The 22,052-nt window shown below is 38.7% G+C and overlaps 1 protein-coding gene across 1 annotated transcript in view; it reads right to left on the minus strand.

Moving 5' to 3' along the window:
• The window catches only part of LOC139735284 (slit homolog 2 protein-like), a 165,147-nt gene that overhangs the window by 47,836 nt on the left and 95,259 nt on the right, over positions 1-22,052 (minus strand). The window contains exons 10-13 of the mRNA XM_071646040.1: positions 17,465-17,536; positions 16,830-16,901; positions 8,820-8,963; positions 5,393-5,464 (exon numbers count right to left, since the gene is read on the minus strand). Of these exons, the coding sequence (XP_071502141.1) occupies positions 5,393-5,464; positions 8,820-8,963; positions 16,830-16,901; positions 17,465-17,536 (360 nt within the window). The remainder of the gene's footprint in view (positions 1-5,392; positions 5,465-8,819; positions 8,964-16,829; positions 16,902-17,464; positions 17,537-22,052) is intronic.

Here is a 22,052-nt window from a genome sequence, read left to right on the forward strand (position 1 = left end):
TGGATAAAGGGAAAGAAAAGCAGCAAAGTTTCATAATGGATTCAGAAAATATGAAGAACACGGATGAAGGAACAGTCACTTTGTTCAAAATGCATGCAATGGGCAAGATGGTTTATGCCAACTTTCTGGAAAGACATCTGGGTACTGACAGAGAGCTCTCATTCTCCAACACCAATGCCATGCCACAAGATTTTCACACCTAATAACAGGATATTTAATGACACCCCTCAGAAGACAAGATGGGCCAAAAATGAAAAGAATTCCCCCATCATATAAACCCTAGAGGGACAATTTGAGTAGGTCAGCTACAGGTGTGAATGAAGAGGCTGGGGGTTAGGACCCAGGTCAAAAGAGGTCAATCTGCGGAATCAATGCAGCATCCTCGGCCGGCCGGCTGAGGGAATGGCTCGTGAGGATTCTTTGTCTGCTGTTCACTGATCTGGTCAAAGAACGATGGAAGCCTCACAAACTTCTTCACTCATGTGCCAATGGAGTGAATGTAAGAATCCCTGACATGAGGTTTTAATTGACAATTGACATTCTAATTCCATGCTCCCCACCCCACAAGAACATTGAACCATGAGTTGACAACAGCTGTTCTGTCCTCGCCTTCATACCCTGTTCTTTCTTCCCAAGTATGCAAAAGTACGCTCTTAATCTGTGGTCAATGCTATTCAAACGAGGTGCTTCCACATTTCTTCACCATAACATCTTATTTTCTGAACCCCCCCCCCCCCCCAATTCCTGTGATCATGTTTTTCTTTGCCTATGCACAAAAGTGCAGTGGCACTAAGATGGCTGTCTTTCAGATGATCTGTCCTTTCTCTTGCTCAGATGGTCAAGGATTTTTACGGGCCTGCTCCGGTCATCTTCCGCCAATTCTGGGCCATTCTTGACAGGTCTGCCGAGCTGCAGGAGGCTAGCTTAACTGGTGCACTTGTACTTTCACTTGCATGTACCAAAACAGTGAGTTTGACTCTCATCCTAACTGGTACATTCTGAAGTCTACAATTGGCAAGAAGGTTGACTCACAGGTTGACTACAACAGCCAAGACAGGCAATTACAGAGTTTGTACGAAATATGACCATCTGTACGGAAGGTCTTTCATTTGTTTAAAACAGAAACAATATGCTAACCCTAAGATTACCAAGGGTAGCCCTTCTGTGCCTATCAAGAAGTCAATGACTTCCACAGGTGATGGTTCTGGAAGGGTTGATATGTAACTGTTTTTTGTGCAAACAAAATTCACAAATACGTATGAATATCTTAAACAATGAATTCATACATTTACAAAATTGGTATTCAACTGGACACAGGCATCACAGAGAGCATTACATACCTGCATTCAAACCTAGATTATAGTCAAACAAGACTTAAAATTGAGTAGCCGCCTCTTGTTAAGTCCAAGACATACGCTGGCAGGGCAGGGGTAAAATGGGGCCAAGCAGGTCATGCAGGTAACAAGCAATTAGCCCTATATCCTGACTCTTTTCACCTTTTCAAAGAAATTAGACATTTTATGCCTATTTACCATTCATCCTGCTAATCTCTTGCGAATGGTGAGAAGTGTGATTTGTACTTCCTAAAATGAGCTTGTGGAGAGTTCACTGCCCAGAGAAATGATGCCACATAGACTGCATAGAAAAATCATACACTTTCATTAAAATGTTTCATCCTGTCTTTATGGTGTCTGGCCCACGTCTAGACTACCATCCTGTTGCGTGAACTCTTAAACAGCTTACAACTTCCACAAGAAATGAGTAAGTTGGGAGCCATGAAAGAGAAAAATATGATGAAAATTTTCCACAAATTATCCTGACATTTCAACCATACACTACTCTATGAAACATAAAGTGGACAGATTTATAAACTTTCCATTAAAAATAGAGAAGACAAAGCAGGGGAGAGAGAAGACTCAAAAGACATTCGGCAAATCTTGAGCAAAATTTTGATAAGGACAGTGGCCTCTATGCACCAGGTCGAACAATAAGTCCTTTTTTCCTTACAATATGAGACATGTACTCATACCATCGAAATCTCAGGTATCCATTAAAAAGCCATTCCTGCTGCCTTATCTCCTTTACACCACATCAACAACACAGCTTAGCCTCTCTAATCCATACACTCCTACTTCTCAAGTTGCTGTCTTAAGACTTTGCCCAACTCCTGACATGTTTTCAGCGTGATCAACAGCCGAGTCAAGAAAAGAGTCGCGAGAGAGAAACTATGCTGCCGATAGGCCTGTAAGTCTGGGATTACTGGGGTGAAATTCTGAATATTTATGAATTTATCTTGGGGAGTTGTTGTTGCAAATGCGGAGGAGATCTACCCGACATAGCGGTCAGACCCGCGAATGAAATATGACCCAGATTTCACACGTGCACACTTGTTGATTGATGACTCGAAAATAAGCCCCAGCTAGGATACCCTGAGCTGAACTGACAAAAAAGTTCAAAATACTGGCCAGGCAAAATTCCACACCATAAGCACCAACTCCTCCATTCTATGCACAGCTTTGTGTTAACTTCAGCTGTATACAGGATGGAGGGTTCCTTAACCTTTCGTCTCTGGTATCTCGACACATGTAACAACCTCTATGAAAACCACAGAAATGTCACTCGCAACTCTCTGTTCTGTGAACACATGTTGGAAACTGCATCGTATAAAAGCAAATTTTTCTTCTCAATGGCTTGTAAGGCAATTTTGCAAGAAGATACAAGTGGAAGGACATTAGATGTAGTGACAAAAGGTAGTTACTCCTTCATATGTGAGTGGAGGATCCGAGAATCAGTCCTAGGTGATGAAAGGCAGTTACAGACTCGCAGGTAGGACTGGGATGGGATGGGGCCACATGAGTGGAAAACACTGCATGAGTCAACCACAGACAGACTTAAGGGTCAGCACAAAACTGATACTGGTCACCATGACAACCAGGACAGGAAATAATACTGGACCAATCATCAACTTCATCTTGCTGTTGAAAGGTAACTATAACTGTTTACTGCTCACATAATGACAGAATAAGGATTTGGGCTGGGCTGTGGAAGAAATGGATTGAGGGAAACCAGCTAAGGTGACACTTTAAGTGTTTTGGCAAGGCGACACTTCAGTTGCATTTACATTTTATAGGAGAAATTGAAACATATTTATGAAATCTGGTCAGTGGATTGATAGGGGTGATCTCATCTCATCATTCACATTCGTTTTCTAAAGTTTCATTTATATCTCAATGGCTGCAGGCATATATCCATATAGGTGTAATGAAGTGCCAACATTTATTCTTCTCCTCTGCTTCAGTAATTCATCAATCATGCATCATAAAACTTGGTAAAGGTGGAAATTCTTTGCTGAGATCAGGAAAAGCTCACACTCACAATGAAAAAATTCCGACAATGACTAGATTTGAACACTCAGACTGACATACAAAGTTTCTGGGATGCTTCTCTTCACTGTGTGATTTGAAGGTATGCTCATGTATCACTATGCAGGTGTTGGACTTCATTTTTCTAGTCTGTTCGTTTGGTCTCGTAATGTAGCTACAATGTCATGGATTTGGCAGCAGATGTATCATAACATTTAACATCACCATTTCCATTCTCAAGTTATAAGACAAAGGATATCCGTTCTTTCCCCAAGGAACTTAAAGATGCCTTGCTATTCAAATAAAAGACTTTTTGACGAATGACTGTTATGATATAGCTAAATGTGCACACACTTTGGGCTGAAATCTAATAGATGCCACTCTAATAGAAAAATGGCATCATCAAAGTTTGTAGATCCTGGGAGAGCTTGTAAGAAGGTTAATACTTTAAATCTCTTCTGTAGATCGATGGCTGCTTCATTATGGATTCTGTAAGATGTCCTTATATCTAGAGCTACCCTTCCTATGGTTATCGTGATGTATGACTGGTTTACTAAGTCCAGTTCGGCTCTCCTTCATCTCACATCTATGACCACACACACCTCTCCAGTTTCCTCAGCTACACCCAAGAGCCATAATTCACTCTATCGGAGCATCATCTGTGTCCACACAGCTTCCACGTTTTATTCTGTACCCATCAATATCTGACAAATAAGCAATTCCCCCCCCCCCCCCTCAGCAAGCACACATATATCCTCCTTCCCCCATCTCCAACCATCACAGTCGCACGCATGGACACAACTGATCATAAACTCCGAAGAGACACGCTCCGAGCTTAAATTGTTACCTCGCACACAGCCTAATTCTGTTGAAAGAAGAAATTTAGATAGAGGCACATGAATGGGAATTCGTGACGACCGCCCCTCTCGCCGCGACAAAACGTTGGGCCAAACTCCCCCGACTGGCAGCCCTGCCCACCCTCATCACGCCGTGCTTCAAACCTCCATCATTTAGGCCTCTTTGTGAGCCCCTTGATTACAGAGGTGTTAGATTTCACACTCCCTTCACAATCCCTCAACAAGTGCGATCCAAGTTACTTCATCACAAGAAACGACAGACAAGGGTATGGGGTAGGAGGAGGAGGAGGGGGAGGAGGAGAGAGAAAAATAGCAAAAAGAAAAAAAAAAAGTTTACTCTGCAACTAGCATGGCACAGTGGCAAAAAAAAAATTTGCCAGTATTGGCAAGAGAATGTTTGAGGATGTGAAAATAAAAAGGTGGGAGAACGGTCTTTCTACCATGATTTTTCTTCCCTCTTTCCCTCTCTTCCTGGGTAAATTTGCTCAATGGCTTAGGATTTTGGTTCAAAATATTCCATCATGACATGGGTATCCTTGGTATGGTGAGGAACAGGGATAAAATATGCCATTGAATGTATGGTATGCGCTCTGTTTGGCACACATAGAAATGGTCAGAAACCTCCCCCCCCCAAAAAAAAAAATAAATAAATAAATAAATTTAAAAAAAAATAATAATCAGCATCTTGTGAAAAATAAATCCCTATGCAGGATGCAAATGTGATTCATATTACAATCTGCTGGAACTTGAAGTCTCTATGTTAATGACAGCAATTATGTTTTCACAAACTTAACACTATGAAACATATATATTTTATGTTAAAGCAATTTGTTTATAGTCATGATAACTGTATTGTATATTTCCTATAATCAGATAGTTGCAAAATAGACTTACTTACATAAAGCAGTCTGAGGCACAGGTATAGGTTATGAAAGGAGAGTGCCCCCAAATTCAAAACCTTGCTTCTTTCTAATAAATTACTGCTGCCATAGAGGGTGTACATTTTACAAGCACTACTTCTTTAGTAGTCACCTTCACATTTGTAATCATATGATATGCGAAAATGTCACAATATTTTGTATGTATAAAATGTCCACAATGTGGAATACAAATACATTTCATTTCATTTCTTTACTGCAGATATTGAACAAGATAAATTGCTTCTCAACTTACAGTGTCTCAAGTTGTCTGAGTGAATCGAAGGTTCCGTTAGAGAGCGACCGGATGTTGTTATCATACAGGGAGCTGGAAAGAGAAATGTGGAAGACATTGTTTTTCCATAAATGAATTAATGCATTCTCAAATGACAGCATGATGAAAAATTTGACAAGCAATGCACCTGATGATGTTGTTCATGATTTATACAAAATAAAAGTGTTCTTTACAGACAATACTGAATGTTTACCATAACAATTTGCTCAAGTGATATGATTTTAGTTACAGATTCCATAGCAGATAGAGTTAACAATGTCAATGAAAATAAGATTTCATCTTATAGAAAACAATCAAGCACCAGAAATGGATTTTAGAAACTAGAATGTTCTTTCAATCAATCAGAATGTAAGCATATTACCATATTATTACTACTGCTGCTGTTTTCACTGCTACTACTACCACTACAACTATCCCCACCACCACCACCACTACCACTACTATTATGACTACTGCTACTACTATTACTACTACCACTACCACAACTAAAACCACCACTACTACTACTGCTACTACATACTACTATAGCTACCACAACCACTACCACTATACCACCACCACCACCACTACTACTACTATTATTATTACTACTACCAACACCACCTATACTACTATTACCACAACCACTACTATTCCTACATCTTCTCCAGTACTACTACTACTACTACTACTACTACTACTACTACTACTACTACTACTACTACTACTACTACTACTACTACTACTACTACTACTACTACTACCTCAAGCAGTACCACTTATTCTACATCTACCTCGTTTAGTACATGCAATGGCTGCAGTTTAGATGCTAAAATGTATCCTTTGAGTATATCACACCTCCACACCAGTCATCCACAAAGGCTGCTTCAGTTCATTAGCTTTATATCACACACAATCCAGAAATAAGCCATTCCAATTGATGGTGAAAAGCACAGCTGACTAATGGGAATCTATCCCCATCCTTGAGGTTACTCAAAGTCATAATCATCAGGATTATGGATGGCTAATCAAAAGCCTCATCCCTCCTTTTTTTTAAATGCTTTCAGGGAAAGTATCACCGGCTGTGGGCTTAAGGTCACTGATTGGGTAGACCTGAAAAATCAAGAGGGGATTTTATATATGTCGATCTACCTATGACCCTTCATTCATTGAGAATAGATCAGTGTAACCTCCAACTCTATTTTGTCACACTAGTGCTGAGTGAAAATGTGAGTGGCTGAATAGCGCATAGCCTTCACTCACATCACGCCCAATTAGGGTGCACATTGTGTACATAATCCTTCAGCTAACACACACGTATTACCAGTACGTGTGTGTAATGTACCTCTTACACTAGATTTCTACGGGTCATTTACTTTTGCTGATTATTTGGTATAATTTGTCATATGGTATGATTTGTCAGGTTACATCTATTTCTAGCCAAAGAAAATATTGATTGTTTGACCATTAGAAAAGCAATATGCTATTCTCCCCATTGTGCTTAAGTTCTTTATTAATCACTCTTTTCACTCATACAAATTCTATATATAAAACAGTCTATCCTTTTTTTCCACCTGTATCATTCCATTCCTTCTATCCACTTGTCCATCTATTCTCTCAATTCCATTTAATACTCCTTTATTACCACATCAATCACTCTCCAATTATCATTTTCATTTCTCCACTCATCTAGTTCTCAATCCTTCCATAAATCTCCTGATCCATTTAACTATCCATCCAAATATTATCTGTCTACTCCATCTATTCTGTAGGCATTGTTTATCCATAAACCTATCAACTAATGCTTTAAATTTTCTTTTCATCTAACAGTCCATCCTTCCTTTAAGCTACTTGTCCTTCGATCATTTTCCTCAGTCTCACCAACATTGACTCCTCTACCTCGCAGGGAGTTAAGTTTGACCATTATCTCAGAAAAGATTGCCTCTGATGCAAATGATGCAATCAGCAACTTTCCCTAAAACTAACACTTTCATTTCTTTTCTCCTACATCTATCCATCTATCTATCCATCCATCCATCTATCAATCTATCCACACATCTATCCATCCCTTCATCCCAGCAAGACTTCTTTCTTACTCACAGGAGGTTACGTTTGACCATGTTCCCTGAAAAAAATTTCCTGTTACAGATGATGCAATCAGCAACTTTCCCTAAAACTAACATTCTAATTTCTTTTCTCATTAATCTATCCATTTATCCATTTATCCATCCATCCATCAATCCATCCACCCATCCATCCATCCATCCATCCATCCATCCATCCATCCATCCATCTATTTATTCAAACATCTATATACAATGTATCCCCTCATCCCGGCAAGACTTCTTTCTTACTCACAGGGAGCTATGTTTGGCCATGGTCCCTGAAAAGATTGCCTTTGATGCAGATGATGCAATCAGCAACTTTCCATAAAAACTAAACACTTTCATTCCATTTCTAATCCATCCATCCATCTATTTATTCAAACATCTATATACAATGTATCCCCTCATCCCGGCAAGACTTCTTTCTTGCTCATAGGGGGCTATGTTTGGCCATGGTCCCTGAAAAGATTGCCTTTGATGCAGATGATGCAATCAGCAACTTTCCATAAAAACTAAACACTTTCATTCCATTTCTAATCCATCCATCCATCTATTTATTCAAACATCTATATACAATGTATCCCCTCATCCCGGCAAGACTTCTTTCTTGCTCATAGGGGGCTATGTTTGGCCATGGTCCCTGAAAAGATTGCCTTTGATGCAGATGATGAAATCAGCAACTTTCCATAAAAACTAAACACTTTCATTCCTTTTCTAATCCATCCATCCATCTATTTATTCAAACATCTATATACAATGTATCCCCTCATCCCGGCAAGACTTTTTTCTTACTCACAGGGAGCTATGTTTGGCCATGGTCCCTGAAAAGATTGCCTTTGATGCAGATGATGCAATCAGCAACTTTCCATAAAAACTAAACACTTTCATTCCATTTCTAATCCATCCATCCATCTATTTATTCAAACATCTATATACAATGTATCCCCTCATCCCGGCAAGACTTCTTTCTTACTCACAGGGAGCTATGTTTGGCCATGGTCCCTGAAAAGATTGCCTTTGATGCAGATGATGCAATCAGCAACTTTCCATAAAAACTAAACACTTTCATTCCTTTTCTAATCCATCCATCCATCTATCTATCCATCCATCTACCCATTCATCTATCCATCCATCTATCCATCCATCTATCCATCCATCTATCCATCTACCCATTCATTTATCCACCCATCTATCCATCTATCCATCCATCTACCCATTCATGTATCCATCTATCCATCCATCCATCCATCTATCCACACATCTATCCATCCCGTCATCCCAGCAAGACTTCTTTCTTTACTCACAGGAGGTGAAGCTTGACCAGGTCCCTGAAGAGATTGCCCCTGATGCAGGTGAGGCGATTAGCGTTGAGGAGGAGCAGCTGCAGTGATGTCAGCCCCCTGAAGATGGCCTCTGGCAGGTCCGCAATCCTGTTCTGATACAGGGTCCTGGAGAGGGGGGAGCGAGAAATACAGCGAGGAGGACAGACAGAGGCAAGGAGAAGGAGATGTAGCAAGGTTACAAATGGAAAAGAACACAAAAGAAAAAGTAAACATGAAGGACCAGAAGAAGGAAGCAATAAAGGATATGTAGGGAAAACAATAGGAAGAAAAAGAAGTGAAGGAGATGTAGAGGATGCGGAGATGGAGAAAAACAGGAGCACAGAGTGGAAAACAAGAAAGAGTAGAAGAAATAGGAGGAAAAGGACAAGACGGGAAGGCAGAAGTGACAGAAGAAGAAAAACATGGAAAGGAGTAAACAAAGTGACAGAGAGTAAGAGAGATGGAGATAGAATATATGATGGGTGAAAGACATAGGGAAGAAACATAGAGAGTTGAATTAGAATGATGACACACATACAACAGGTTGCAAATTTTCTGTCACTGTACACTGTTCATTGACAAACTCCCTTTGACTAAAATAAGGTAAAGTTTAAAAAGATTGAACAAAATTCAATATTGAACAGGGTTTACATCAACAAAAGCAGAATTATACATATAGGGTGAAAAGAAGTACATAATTTGTCACTCACTGAAATTGTGAAACTTGTTAGGGGTGGGGTACCAGCTACAGGAAGGAGAAGGATTGCATCAATTGCCGCTGATATTGGGGGTTTTAGGGAGCAACAAGAAAAGCATCAATTACATCCTTTCATTGATATTTCCAACTACTACTGCCATACCAGTTCTTTGCCCTTTCAAAGTTACCAAAAGTCCAATAACTATCCCATGAGACTTCTTTCAAGATCTCCAAAAAAGGTCTCATAATCACCCAGGGTGACATCTTTCTCCTTTGGAACTGAATTGAAGTGAAAGTAGACAAATGACACATTAACAAAAGAAGGAAGCATTTCCACTGTGAAACTGTTGATTACCAGGAAAAGTCAATGAGCTTAATACACCCCTCTTTCCCATCCCTCTCCACCTCTCCCTGAAAAAAAAAAAAAGGAAAGGAAAGGTAAGAGAAAATATTGAAGCGTCAACTCTGATTTTCCTTTTTGACACTACAAACAGGAAAGCCTGACAAATGCATAGCTGCTGTTTCTAATATCCTCCTCAGACAGAGGGAGAATGTTGGATTAGTCCTGCTCAGGGGCAGGGGGGAACACTCGGATGGTGAGTAGCACCTTCATTCTTTGTCAGACCATGCAAGGCTGTGAGGAAAGTTGTTTTGTTGCATATCCAAAATGATACGGGATCAAGAGCTCTAACTCTCTGCTCATAATTTCCGCACAGGTAGGGGGGCTGATATGCCTCTGGAGGCCTCTGGCTATGCTGATGAGGTAGCCAAATCATGGTCAAAACTACAACGATTCATTCCATTAAGTGCCCTCTGTTTGAAACTGAAGAAAAAAAGAACAATGTATTCATTGTGGGAAAAAGGGGAAGTATTGTTTTCACTTCCACAAAACACCTACAAGCTTTTTATTTCTACAATAGAAGACAGGGCAGCGTACACATTGCAGTTTCTTCAAAGTAGATTTTAAGTGAAATCACGCAATTCTTCAGGGAAAATAAACACACCAAACAGTGGAATTCTGTGAAAATGTGTTTTCCAAAGTGTCATACTAAGATACTCTACATTTACAGAGGCTAAGATGCCCATATTGCCCCTATGGTATCATTTTTTGTTGTTTTGTTTAATCTTGTATCCTGGTTTAGCTGTTATGATAGGCAAGGATGGATGACAAGCCAGGCCCCCACAGAGGAAGATTCACTGTATCAACCCCGTCTTGTCGGGAATTCTCGTCCCCCTCGCCTCCCTGCTGCAATAACGGCACTGCTGCTCCCTAATCGAATTTCTTTCTCATCTAATTCACAGCATGCTCTTTACCTACGGTCATTACCACAAATCTCACGTGGAGGAACTAGAAAGAAGTTGGGGAGGTGGGGGGGGGGGGTGGAAGAGGGAAATGTTTCCCCTCCCCCTCCTTTCTAAGTTTTATCTTGGTTAATTTCTTAAAGTGGATGTCTTGAGAAACAACTCTTAGCTACATCCTAACACTGATCACGCTGAAGCAAGACAACATCATGTATACATGCGTACACACAGCCACATTTCCTAAAGTTCAGACTTAGCTTGGCTAGTATACTGTAAAAGTGGAAATTTTCACGGTGTTGAAATTTTCGCGCATTTCGCGCAACCAGAACCTAGCGCGAAAATAAAAGCACGCGGATATTTTTGCTTGCCATATGTTCCTGTGCGTGATGTCTCAATTCCGTGGAATTGAAATATGCGAAACTCTTCTGACCCGGCCAAGCGCGAAAAATTGATCGCGCGAAAATATCCACTTTTACAGTACTTGAAAATTATAAAGCATGAGCAAGTCAAATGAAAACTTATCCACCCATAGTAAGCACATTCATGCTTATAGCTATATGTGACTGTGAAAACAGTATAATATGCTGAACATGTACTACATGACATAATGTATATATTAGGATTTGAACCTACAACCCCATGAAAGAGCATCTAGAGATCAAACTACTGACAAAAAATTTCTTGCATGAATTGCACCTGTAGTATTACAGTTCAGTACAAAGGCAAAAGTAGCATAATGAACATGTTTTGACTGAAGGAAAAAAATCAATATTTCCATTTGCATTGCTAACACCATACAGAAACAAAAGAGGCAAGTATGGCAATCTTTCTGTCTTTGCTGCATCTTGTAAAATAACTCCCTGTACAAAAAAAAAAAATGACAGTAGCTACATTAGTGCACACTAACAACTACTGAGTTAAAGATGAATGGAACATTTGAATGGAACATTTTCAAACAAATAACTGGAATCAGGGTATAAATCTATCCAGCTAATATTGAAAGCATGGGTTAAAACCTTGTTCATAACTTTCATCATATCCACAAATATTCCACCCCTTCTATCTTCTTCTACAATCTCCCTTTATTCCCTACTTTATTTTCTACATCTCTTGGTTGTCCCTCTTTGCCTGCTAAAATCTCTGCCCCCGCTCACACTTCATTTCACACCAGAAAAATGTGTAAGTGTTGCAGCTCCTCCTCGGCACACAATTTGGCTACTTTTTTTCCTCACTTTTACTCCCTACGTCGTCCTGATCTTTTCCTTTTCGGTAAAGAGCTCAAACGGATGTTTGCCCAGTATGGTAGCTGGTTAGCTCGAAGACTTATTTTGACGTATGCCAGCATGAAACTAGCAGGAGAAAAAGTCAACAACAACACGACTTTATCCAACTGTTTTATCCCCTGACCAACCTTCTCACATTACAAAGGAAGCTTTAAAAGTTTGCATTTTATGCCCTTTCCCAACAAATATTGCTCAAGACTTGCATGAAATTTGACCTTACTTGTAGCTCTCATGAAATAGGCTAGTAGCAAATGTCAATGTTTTGCAAAAGACTCAAATAATGGTCGCATTGTACTTAAACAAATTTCAGCTGGTCATCAGGTAGTAGAATTTGGGCCTTGAATGTGTATCAAATGTCTTGGTATAAAAACCTCTCTAATTGTCACCACAATTCATCAGAAGATGACAGCTGGCATAAGATATGCATATACCAAACTTGATATTTTAAACCATGGAATAAAAAAAAATAATCTGCTGTTTGTTTGTTTGTTTTGTTTTGTTTAGTTTTTTTTCACTGGAGGAACTCTGACGGTTTACAAAATGAGATTTATTTGAGCATAATTTACACTTCATATATGTGTCAACCCACTTGATTTCCTCAATTCATACAGGTCTGGAATATTTGCCTTATGTTTTGCAGCCCACGTTGCACTTCATCCTTTTGTACGTCATGCTATGGTGTGGCAATCGCCATGGGCAGTAGTATAGGCTATCAAAGTGATGACTTAACCAGCTTCAATCTGGTTTCACTGTGGCTGTCATGTCTAATTACAGGCTTCTGCATCTTTACTGCAACAACATACTGGCGGATACTGGTGATACCTAGGGCTTTTTCTTCTTTCTTTCAGGACTAAACTATAGGTGGTAAACACCTCACTTTTACTACGTGATAATATGAACGAAGGCAAAAAAAAAAGGCCAAAAAAAGGCCCCCCCAAAAAAAAAACAACAAACAAACAAACAAACAAACAAACAAACATCTATGGATGTAAGCTTTACATTTGGAATGCGCACTAAGAACTAATATTCCAACAGTCCATCGTCAACAAAAATATTTTTGGCCTCAAGCTACAAAAATGCTTATTCATGTTGAACACTTATAAACCTGCTGTATGTTACTGCACTGGTGGTTTGTAGTACACTTACATTAAATTTAGTAAAAGCTGAATTACACAGAATGTTGTATAACTGACACTACACTGTGCTTTTTGGACATGATTGATTCATCATTAGTGGCCAACTGTGAATATATCACATTTTAACATGGACAGATAGATAGACTCCTATTTGCATAAAGGTTCCAAGATTTCTTTTTTTTTTTGGGGGGGGGGAGGAGGGGGTAAAAGAATTTGACTGAAAAAAAGAAAGATGCCATGTTATCCACATTTCTAATATACCTGTAACTGAATCCAAAAATATCAATCTATACTGGCAAATACTGGAATCATGAAGTATTGATATCAAACCTTGAAAAAGTATGAACCTTTTAAATCGTTGAGGATATCGATCTTTTCATACAATTTCAGTGAAGATCTTTACAGGGACTTAGATTCTTAAACTGCACACACTGCAATTGCTGTTTACAAATTTCAGTATGTCATATATCTGAAAGGCATTGTAATAGCATGCTTACGAAATGTCATAATACTGTAATTAATGATACGGATATAATAATACGGTATAGAATCAGACATCTTGAGTACCAACAAACACATATTAGTTTTGGTTGAGCTGGGGGATTCAGATTTTAATTTTTTGCGAGATAACTAGAAATCACTTATATGAAATATAACAGAGCATACTATTCTAAGAGGAATTAAGGTTTATTTGATGAAAATACATTTTGAAATGGCTGAGATATCCAAAAAACCAAAGTAAAACAGAGTGGTCTTAATAAAAGATGAGTCCCACCTTTCATTAGGATCACACTTTAATACTTCATATAAGCAGTTTTTAATTATCTCACAAAAAGTTAAAACCTAAATCCCCATCTCAAACAAACTATACCCTCCCTTTAACAATAACCACTCAGAGCAGTTTATATTCTCAAGATCTCTTCAAAATTGATGAAACTATAAAATTTATCACTACACAAGAAATTTCCTAAACATCTTGTGACAAGATTTATCATGCGTCGCTGGAAAAAAAAAATGTAATCCATACCTCATGTGTTCATGTCTTCAGATGGGGAATAAACATTGTTTTGATATGGAAATAGTATGATTAGGTTTGCTTCTCTGCAGTGTCCTGAAGGGGGGCCTGTCTACAGCTGGTGGTTTAGCCAGCCTTCTTAAATAGTAGTGCCTGTTTTAACGTCCCCATTGCAAAGCATATATGTGTATCATCTCGTGAAGCTTACAGCTTGGGGTGATGTTACCATGGCAATAATAAATCTCATGTTTTGAATGATTTATTTTTTCTCCCTATAGGGGTTTCATGCACTTCACTTAAAAGGGAAGGTTTGCTACTATGGTCTGTCTCAGATACTGTATACGCTATATATTTCGCGGGGGTTTTATTTTCGCGAATTTCGCGAGTCGGGAGCTATTGGCGAAATTAACAACACGCGAAAATATTACCTTCCAAAATGAATCCCTTGCCTTGATGATACGAACATGTCAGTACTAGTATACCATGTCATGGCTTACCGAACAGACCATAGTGGCTAAGCTTGTTTACGTACATATAGCACGTCCACGTCTACTTACGAATACTGTAGAGAGCCAGTCCATTATCGCAAGGGGACCACTCTTCAGAAATCTAGCGCGATGGAATTAACCACTTCAAAAATGTTGAATTCTAACTTACTAGTTCGCAGAGTTTGGTAATTTTTTTTCATGCAGTGTATAACTAGTATCATTCTTATTTGCTAGTAAGTTGAAAATTCACACTTTCTTTGCCACTTCATATTTTCTCTGGTCCCCCAATCGCGAATTTAACCACTCGCGAAAATGTGTGACAGCAGCAATTCGCGAAAATTTATGTACGCGAAAATTATAGCGTATACAGTAGATCAAAGACAGTCTAAGAATTGTCTAAGATAAGTCATGTACATCTGCTTGTTCTGAAACATCATAATAAAAATACACATAAAGTTGCCTCATAAAGGTAGCCACAACTTTAATACAAATAGTCATCAAAGCACATCTAAGAGACATGCAACCAAATATTTGGACGGTGGAGAATCAGATATAAAAGCAAATCATTTCTATTGGAATGACTGTAGTAGGTAACATGTTAATGAATTGATGACATACATCTTTTCTGCATTACAACATTGTACAGAAGATAGCTGATACTTCCTGTCTTGCCATAGGCCCACAAAAGGCCTAGTTCTGAACAGCTTTAAATAAAACTGTACATAATGCTTGAAATCATTCTTTCAGCTAACTGCTTCTGAAATCACATCATTTGATTTCAAATTGAAACTGTTTTCCAGTTTCTGATAATTCATATCATATGATAGTTTAATTTGGTATTAAAAAATGGCTAGTGTGAGCATTTGTTCGGTTAAAAGCCCAACTGCTTAAAGGTAAGAAAAAAAAGTAATCAGTATTTTCTATTCAAACCTGGTAGTCCAATGAGGAAAATTATGTAAGGCAAGCAATTAATTACTCATCATGCAGGAAATGTTGTCAGTAAGCAATATTTTCGTGGTTTTTAGATGAGTTCACATTTTTCCCTCACAGTTATGATCATGTTTGATGCCACATGCCCTTGAATTCAGTCGGTTTTGGTCAGCTCTGAAAGTTCATAGAATTGTGACCTTACAAAAACTTATCAACTGACAAGGACTAGCTGCAGATGAACAGCGTATCCTATAGGCAGTGCTAATTTAGAAATGGGTACGTCGGAATATAAGCTGTAATACTAATTGTCATTTCATTATGAATATCAGTGTCAGGTTAGCATTGCCATGCACTGCATGAACCCAATGTCTTCTTTGAGACAGATGGAAAATGAAAGTCTAGCTGTTACAATTTTTATTTATTTAATAAATTATGACCCTAAATATGCAGGAGCATCTGACAGTGCATTACATGTTTTATCATCACTACATAGTTGAGAATGTGTCATGATGACTGTATCTAAAGAGAGAGAAAAAATAGTGAGCTAGTTTTCATACACACAATCCAGTGCTGTCATCTGTGTGAGCGAGTAGCCACATAATTTCATTTCACTATATTTGTCTCAAGGACAATTGCATTGATAGAACACAGATGATGACATGTTAGTGTCTTTTCTGCATCCTCAACACACGTGGCTCACTTCAGCATTGGTGAATGGGCAGGGGTAGTGTTGCACAGGGCCAATACTACAGCTGCCTGCAACATCATAACCAGCATAGCCGTCGTATCATGGCCTTGTTAGCACCCTGCGTCATCGCAGGGGGATATGACCAATGGTTGAGGTAGTATGCATGTGATGTAAAATGTATACTCCTCATCAATATGCATCATCAGCACATCTACAGTAATACATGATATATATCTTTTACATATCTGGTGTCTGGCATACATACATTCTGATGCTCTTGAATATGACTATGATCGAGTTCAGTTACTGCTGGTAAAATAGTACATCAACATCTTCTGAAGACAGGCTCAGTGCCAACAAGCTGAGATAATCTCAGCAGTTCTGTGAAAAATGTTTGGGGCGTACTGTGAACCACAAGTTTGTAGATGGAAAGATATAATGCACGGTACTTACAGAGAATTCAGCTTCCTTAGGCCGCTGAAGGCATCTTCGGCGATCACTTCTATCGCATTGTTACTCAGGTCTCTGGAAAGAAAAGTATAACACACAGGTGAAGTGGGAGGCGCTGATAACATAAAAGCCAGGAAATATTTCCAAAGCCTAGTAGTCTGGTTAGGACATTACATCATGACTTCTCAGGCAGTGTGTATTGCTGACTGTTACTGCTCGACATTGACAAACTGTTGCTAAATGGTATCTATTATCACATACACTTTTATACCTCCCTAAGTTCATTCACATTGTTATTCATTTTTTTTTCCAATCATTCCTTCATTCATCTGTATACATTACACACCTCTATCTTCCTTTAAGCCACACATGGAAAGTATATGATATCACTGTTTAGACGTAATGGTAAAAAAAAAGGTAATGAATACATGAAGATTAATTTGAAGGCCAAACAATTAATTCAATATTTGCCCGCACCTTATTTAACATCCCGTGCACATGAAATAACAGTGACAAAAAAAGGTCTACACCAAGATTACACAATAGCACAAACGATTTGATTTCATCTGAAAAAGATAAATTGTATATGCAATGATCGAACAATTGAAATTCAGTTCAACAGTTTGACATATACTTACATCCTTTTTAATTTCTTGTATGGTGAAAATGCCCTTGGTGGGATGACTGAAATTGTGTTCTGTTCAAGTCGTCTGTGGCAGGAAAAATGGGTGAAATTGATGTAAGATATTAATCAGGAGAAACTATCTTAAAATAAGAGATAAGAAATGAACCAACACTTTTGCAAGACAAAGATGCTTGAAACAAAATATATTTTGAAAATCACACACATCTCAACAAACGATTCTGCTTGAACATAGCATGTCCTAGCATTCATCTGAAAGGGTAATTGGTAAGTGTGTGTGTGTGTGTGTGTGTGTGTGTGTGTGTGTTCGTGTAAAAGAGAGAGAAAGAATGGGTTAGCCAGAAGATAGAGACAAAAAAAGATAAGTAGGGGCAATCTGCCACAAAAATACACATTTCAGATACTATTGCAACACAGTTGGGTGGTTTCATAATTTTTCACCTGTATGAGAGACAATGCTTGCAAACGCTCGGCCAATGAACTCTCGCGTTTCTCCTTGCGTGACACTGAATATCATCGGAGGAGTTTGGTGAGTTTACTTTGCAGGTCAAGGGTGGGCTTAGGAAGTCTTCCAGGACTCACACACGGGTGTGAAACCTTTAGTAAACTTTTGCAACAACAATCACCAGCTACCTTGCACTATTGTTTGAATGGTTCAAAAAAAAAATCTCCTCTCTTTGCATACTTTTTCTTCTTTCCTTTTGCCTCTGAATTCCCAAATGGATCTAGACTAAACATTGAATACATACAAAGGGCGTTTGCAGACTAAGCTCCAAAGAGAATTATGTAGAGTGTCTATCACTGCCACATTTCAGAAAACACACACGTTTTCAATTGAGTGCAACTTGCTAGAGATTTTCTGTTTAATTTCTAAGATAAGAGTTTACGTAGAATAAAGACAATATTTGATGGTCGGGATAATGCTCCCTAAACAAAGTGCAGAAATTGATCAAAGTCTTGAAGGATGAACATCATATTAACTCTGTCCTGGTGATGCACGCAGAGAGAGAGCAAAAGTATAATTGAAATTAAATTGAAATTGAAAAAGACAGACCTTCAGAATGAATCTAATATGTCATGGAATGAGGTAAGAGGAAGGAAACCAGGCTCACAATGGGCAAATATTGACCTGGAATCTTCAATGCGATAATACCCAGTCCCATCCACATATGAAAATACAATGAAAGCAGATATTCTAGAAAGCCAGCACAGATTAGAAGAATGACAAAGATACTGGCTGAGACATGACAAGAAACTCTCTCAATGATATGGAGGAAAACAGTATATATGATGCACATCCCATGCAAAAATTAAATCAGGATATGTCAACTTAGATGAATCAGGACTTCCTTTTTATCTTTTAAATTCATTGTGCAGTATGTTTTATGTTTCAGAGTTCTAGGGAATTGTAACATTCTTGTGCTTTTATGTGTGGTGCTTTTGTTTTCAGGCTACTTCAGTTACCAACATTCAGGAAATAGGTAAAACAATGCATTTATGACCTTGGACTGGCTTGTGGGTCTTTTTTTTAAGTGAAGTTAATCAATTTTGACAATATATGATTTTTTGTGTAATGAAATTTGAAAATATTATCCAAACAAGTCTCTCTTGTCTCTCTTGGCTCAGTAAGACGGAGGGAAACCAGACTTCCACTAATACATCTCAGCAGAACAGAAATTTTGTTGGATACTGTACAGCTGATGATGACAACCCTGACAAAATAATTTGACACTCACAGGGTGTCGTGTATCTCCTGGCATTTAAAATTTGCTCCTGGCGTTGGGTCAGCAAAGTAGGGGGTTATCAAAATCTTGAGCTCCAAATGACTGAGGCGCATGTACAAACAGTATTAAGTACCCAACTTATCCTTCCAATACACCTGCTCTTTTCTGCATCATACTGCTAGAAAGGAAGAGAGAGAGAAGAGGCAGGATTTAAGTTGAGAACTATGCTTATCCTTCGCTCGAGTTTTGGTATCTAAACACACCTGCATGATTTTTGACAGAAGACATGGTTTAAGACTGTCAAATTGGATTGAAATACAATGTAGATCAAAACAATGTTGGCACAATAGCTGAAAGCTATGGAATGTTGGATGATTGCATATCTTAACATCAATGAGCTGCATCCTATACAAATCCTCATGATAATCTAGTGAAAAATTATACCAGTCTTTTATTTCTGAAAATGAAACACTGTTGAATTGATTATGCACACAAAGGCTTTCAGTTGCATGAAGCCACATATCTTGGATGAAATTGATGTTCAATGCTTTTATCCCAACATCTTCATCAATTGTTTATATACTTTCTGGGCAAATGCTGTCGATTTTTTTAATTTTTTTATCTTTTTATAGATAACTAAACCCATGCCATTTATCAACTACGAGCGAGATGTATGAAGTTTCATATTGAACATCTATACTTCACTTTCAAAGTTATGTACTCCAATGTTTTTGACCTATTTTCACTTTTTGTTATACATTTTCAGGGAACCATTTGGCAATGTCATTTTGGTTCTGGATTGGTTATTAAATTCACTAGCATCACTCAAGGACACATACCTGAATACCTGAACAACACCTTTAAGAAAGGGGTCTCAGAGACGCTAAAAATTGCGGATAGACCAGCGTCTGAACTTTGTAACTTGCTAGAAAAATCAGGAAGAAAGAGAGCTGCTTCATAAACACCTGAAGGCATTGGCATTTATGAAATCACAGATTATATTTTTCCACCACAAAGGCCATTGGAAACTGTGTACAGCTCAATAAATGTTTAGAAAGACTGTATGGACAGAAACTAATGTATGTGACAAGCTAGCATATCCTCAGTCCTCAGAAAACTCCAACACGGCTCCGGGATACTCTGTCTGCAGGCAGAATGTCAATATTTTTCAAGTGAAAAATGAAAATATTTTTGGTTGGTGTATGGAGTACTTTCCTATTTTACTGAGCATACCAGTAACTACCCGTGCGTGTGTGTGTGTGCGTGTGTGTGTGTGTGTGTGTGTGTGTGTGTGTGTGTGTCTATGTGTATGTGTGTATGCACATGAGTGTATTGAGGAATTCTTGCCATCTTATTCCACAAAAAGAAAATGGAAAGATCCCAAACAAGTGTGGTGACAGCAGAAATTCTTATCCTACCAGTGCTCGTAGACAGAATTCTACTTGACACATAGAGTTACATCGGCAACAGCTGTGATGAAATCACGCACACTCTCGTGCAGGCGTAAGTCTCTCTATCATCCACAGAATTAATATCGTGGCATACAAATGTCTGAAATCTCAGTCATGATTGCTTTGATGGTTTAGTAATTAAAGGAAATAAAGACCTGTGTCTCTGATATAGTACTTTAACCCAATGAGAACAGTCTGATTTTGCTACAACAGACCCCTGCCCGAGTATACTCGGGACTCATCCTCACCTGGTTCAGTTCTGGTGGTATACAATGTAACATTCATACTCGCACAATGTCTAGATTGTAATGGTCTTTAGGCATACACATGTACCTGAAGGAAAGGACAAACTCAATTACATTGAGTAAATTACAAACTCTATGAGAGATAAGAAATCTAATTTTCTGTCTAGGCTACCTTCCTGATTATCCTATCTTCTTTCTTGTAATCATTTTCAGGTCTTTCCAGTATTCAATGACTGTATATAAGCTGACAAATGCAACATAGCAGCTTCTTTCCAAGAATCTGTTAGCTTCATGAACATTTTTTCAATGGGTTTGAAGGTTGGGGAGGGGCTATGGTTGGATCTATGCATACAAAGCCATTCATTTTTGTTTTTGTGCAAGTATAAGAATAATGAAATGAATTCAACTGAATTCAACTCTCTTCTCTCAAAATCTCTTCCTTTGAGTCAGTGGAGGGCTCCAAAGCCTCTCTCTGGCACACGTGTAACCTCAGAGAATGTATTGCAGCTGGTGCAGGTCTGATCTTGTCACAACCAATTACACTCTCGTTCCTCCATCATACCAACATTCAATGAAATGGAGAGATGGCAAATCAATTCTTCCACTGACCTCCGTCGTCGTATGGAAACATGGGCATGAGTAGGAAAAAAAAAATCATGTCAGTGACCCTTAATTTCAGTGAAGTTAAATCTGGGACAGTAAAAAGATGAATTATAACAAAAATAATAAGCAGAGACCTGCCTGTAATGTGCATCTTGAATTGCACTGGTCCAAAATTCTAATGGAGGTAAGAGGAAGCATCCCCACCCCCATCCACCTTTAGAAAATGAGACCTGATCGAGATGGATCTAAGATTGATTGGACTGAACATACAAAGGCGGATAACCCTGATTGGGCGCAATCACGGCAACAAGATTACACCACCATTGTGGATTTGGAGGCTGCTACCACGACAACCGCGTCATCTGCGAGGGGGCTCGCTTTTTCCATCAACTATAGGGGGCTGTCACCAGCGATCCCATCAAGAAGTGAACATCAATCTCCATTAGGTGTCACTTAAGGTTTGTTCGAGGCTAAGGACAGCTTTGTCCACCTTGATTTCCAGCACTGATTGAGGCAGCCCTCCATTCATGCCGGGCTTAGTGCTGATGAACACTTCACGT

The sequence above is a fragment of the Diadema antillarum genome, unplaced genomic scaffold, assembly GCF_040938485.1.
Source record: "Diadema antillarum isolate AM-2024a unplaced genomic scaffold, OU_Dant_1.0 seq00000569_RagTag, whole genome shotgun sequence".
Classification (NCBI taxonomy): Eukaryota; Metazoa; Echinodermata; class Echinoidea; order Diadematoida; family Diadematidae; genus Diadema; species Diadema antillarum.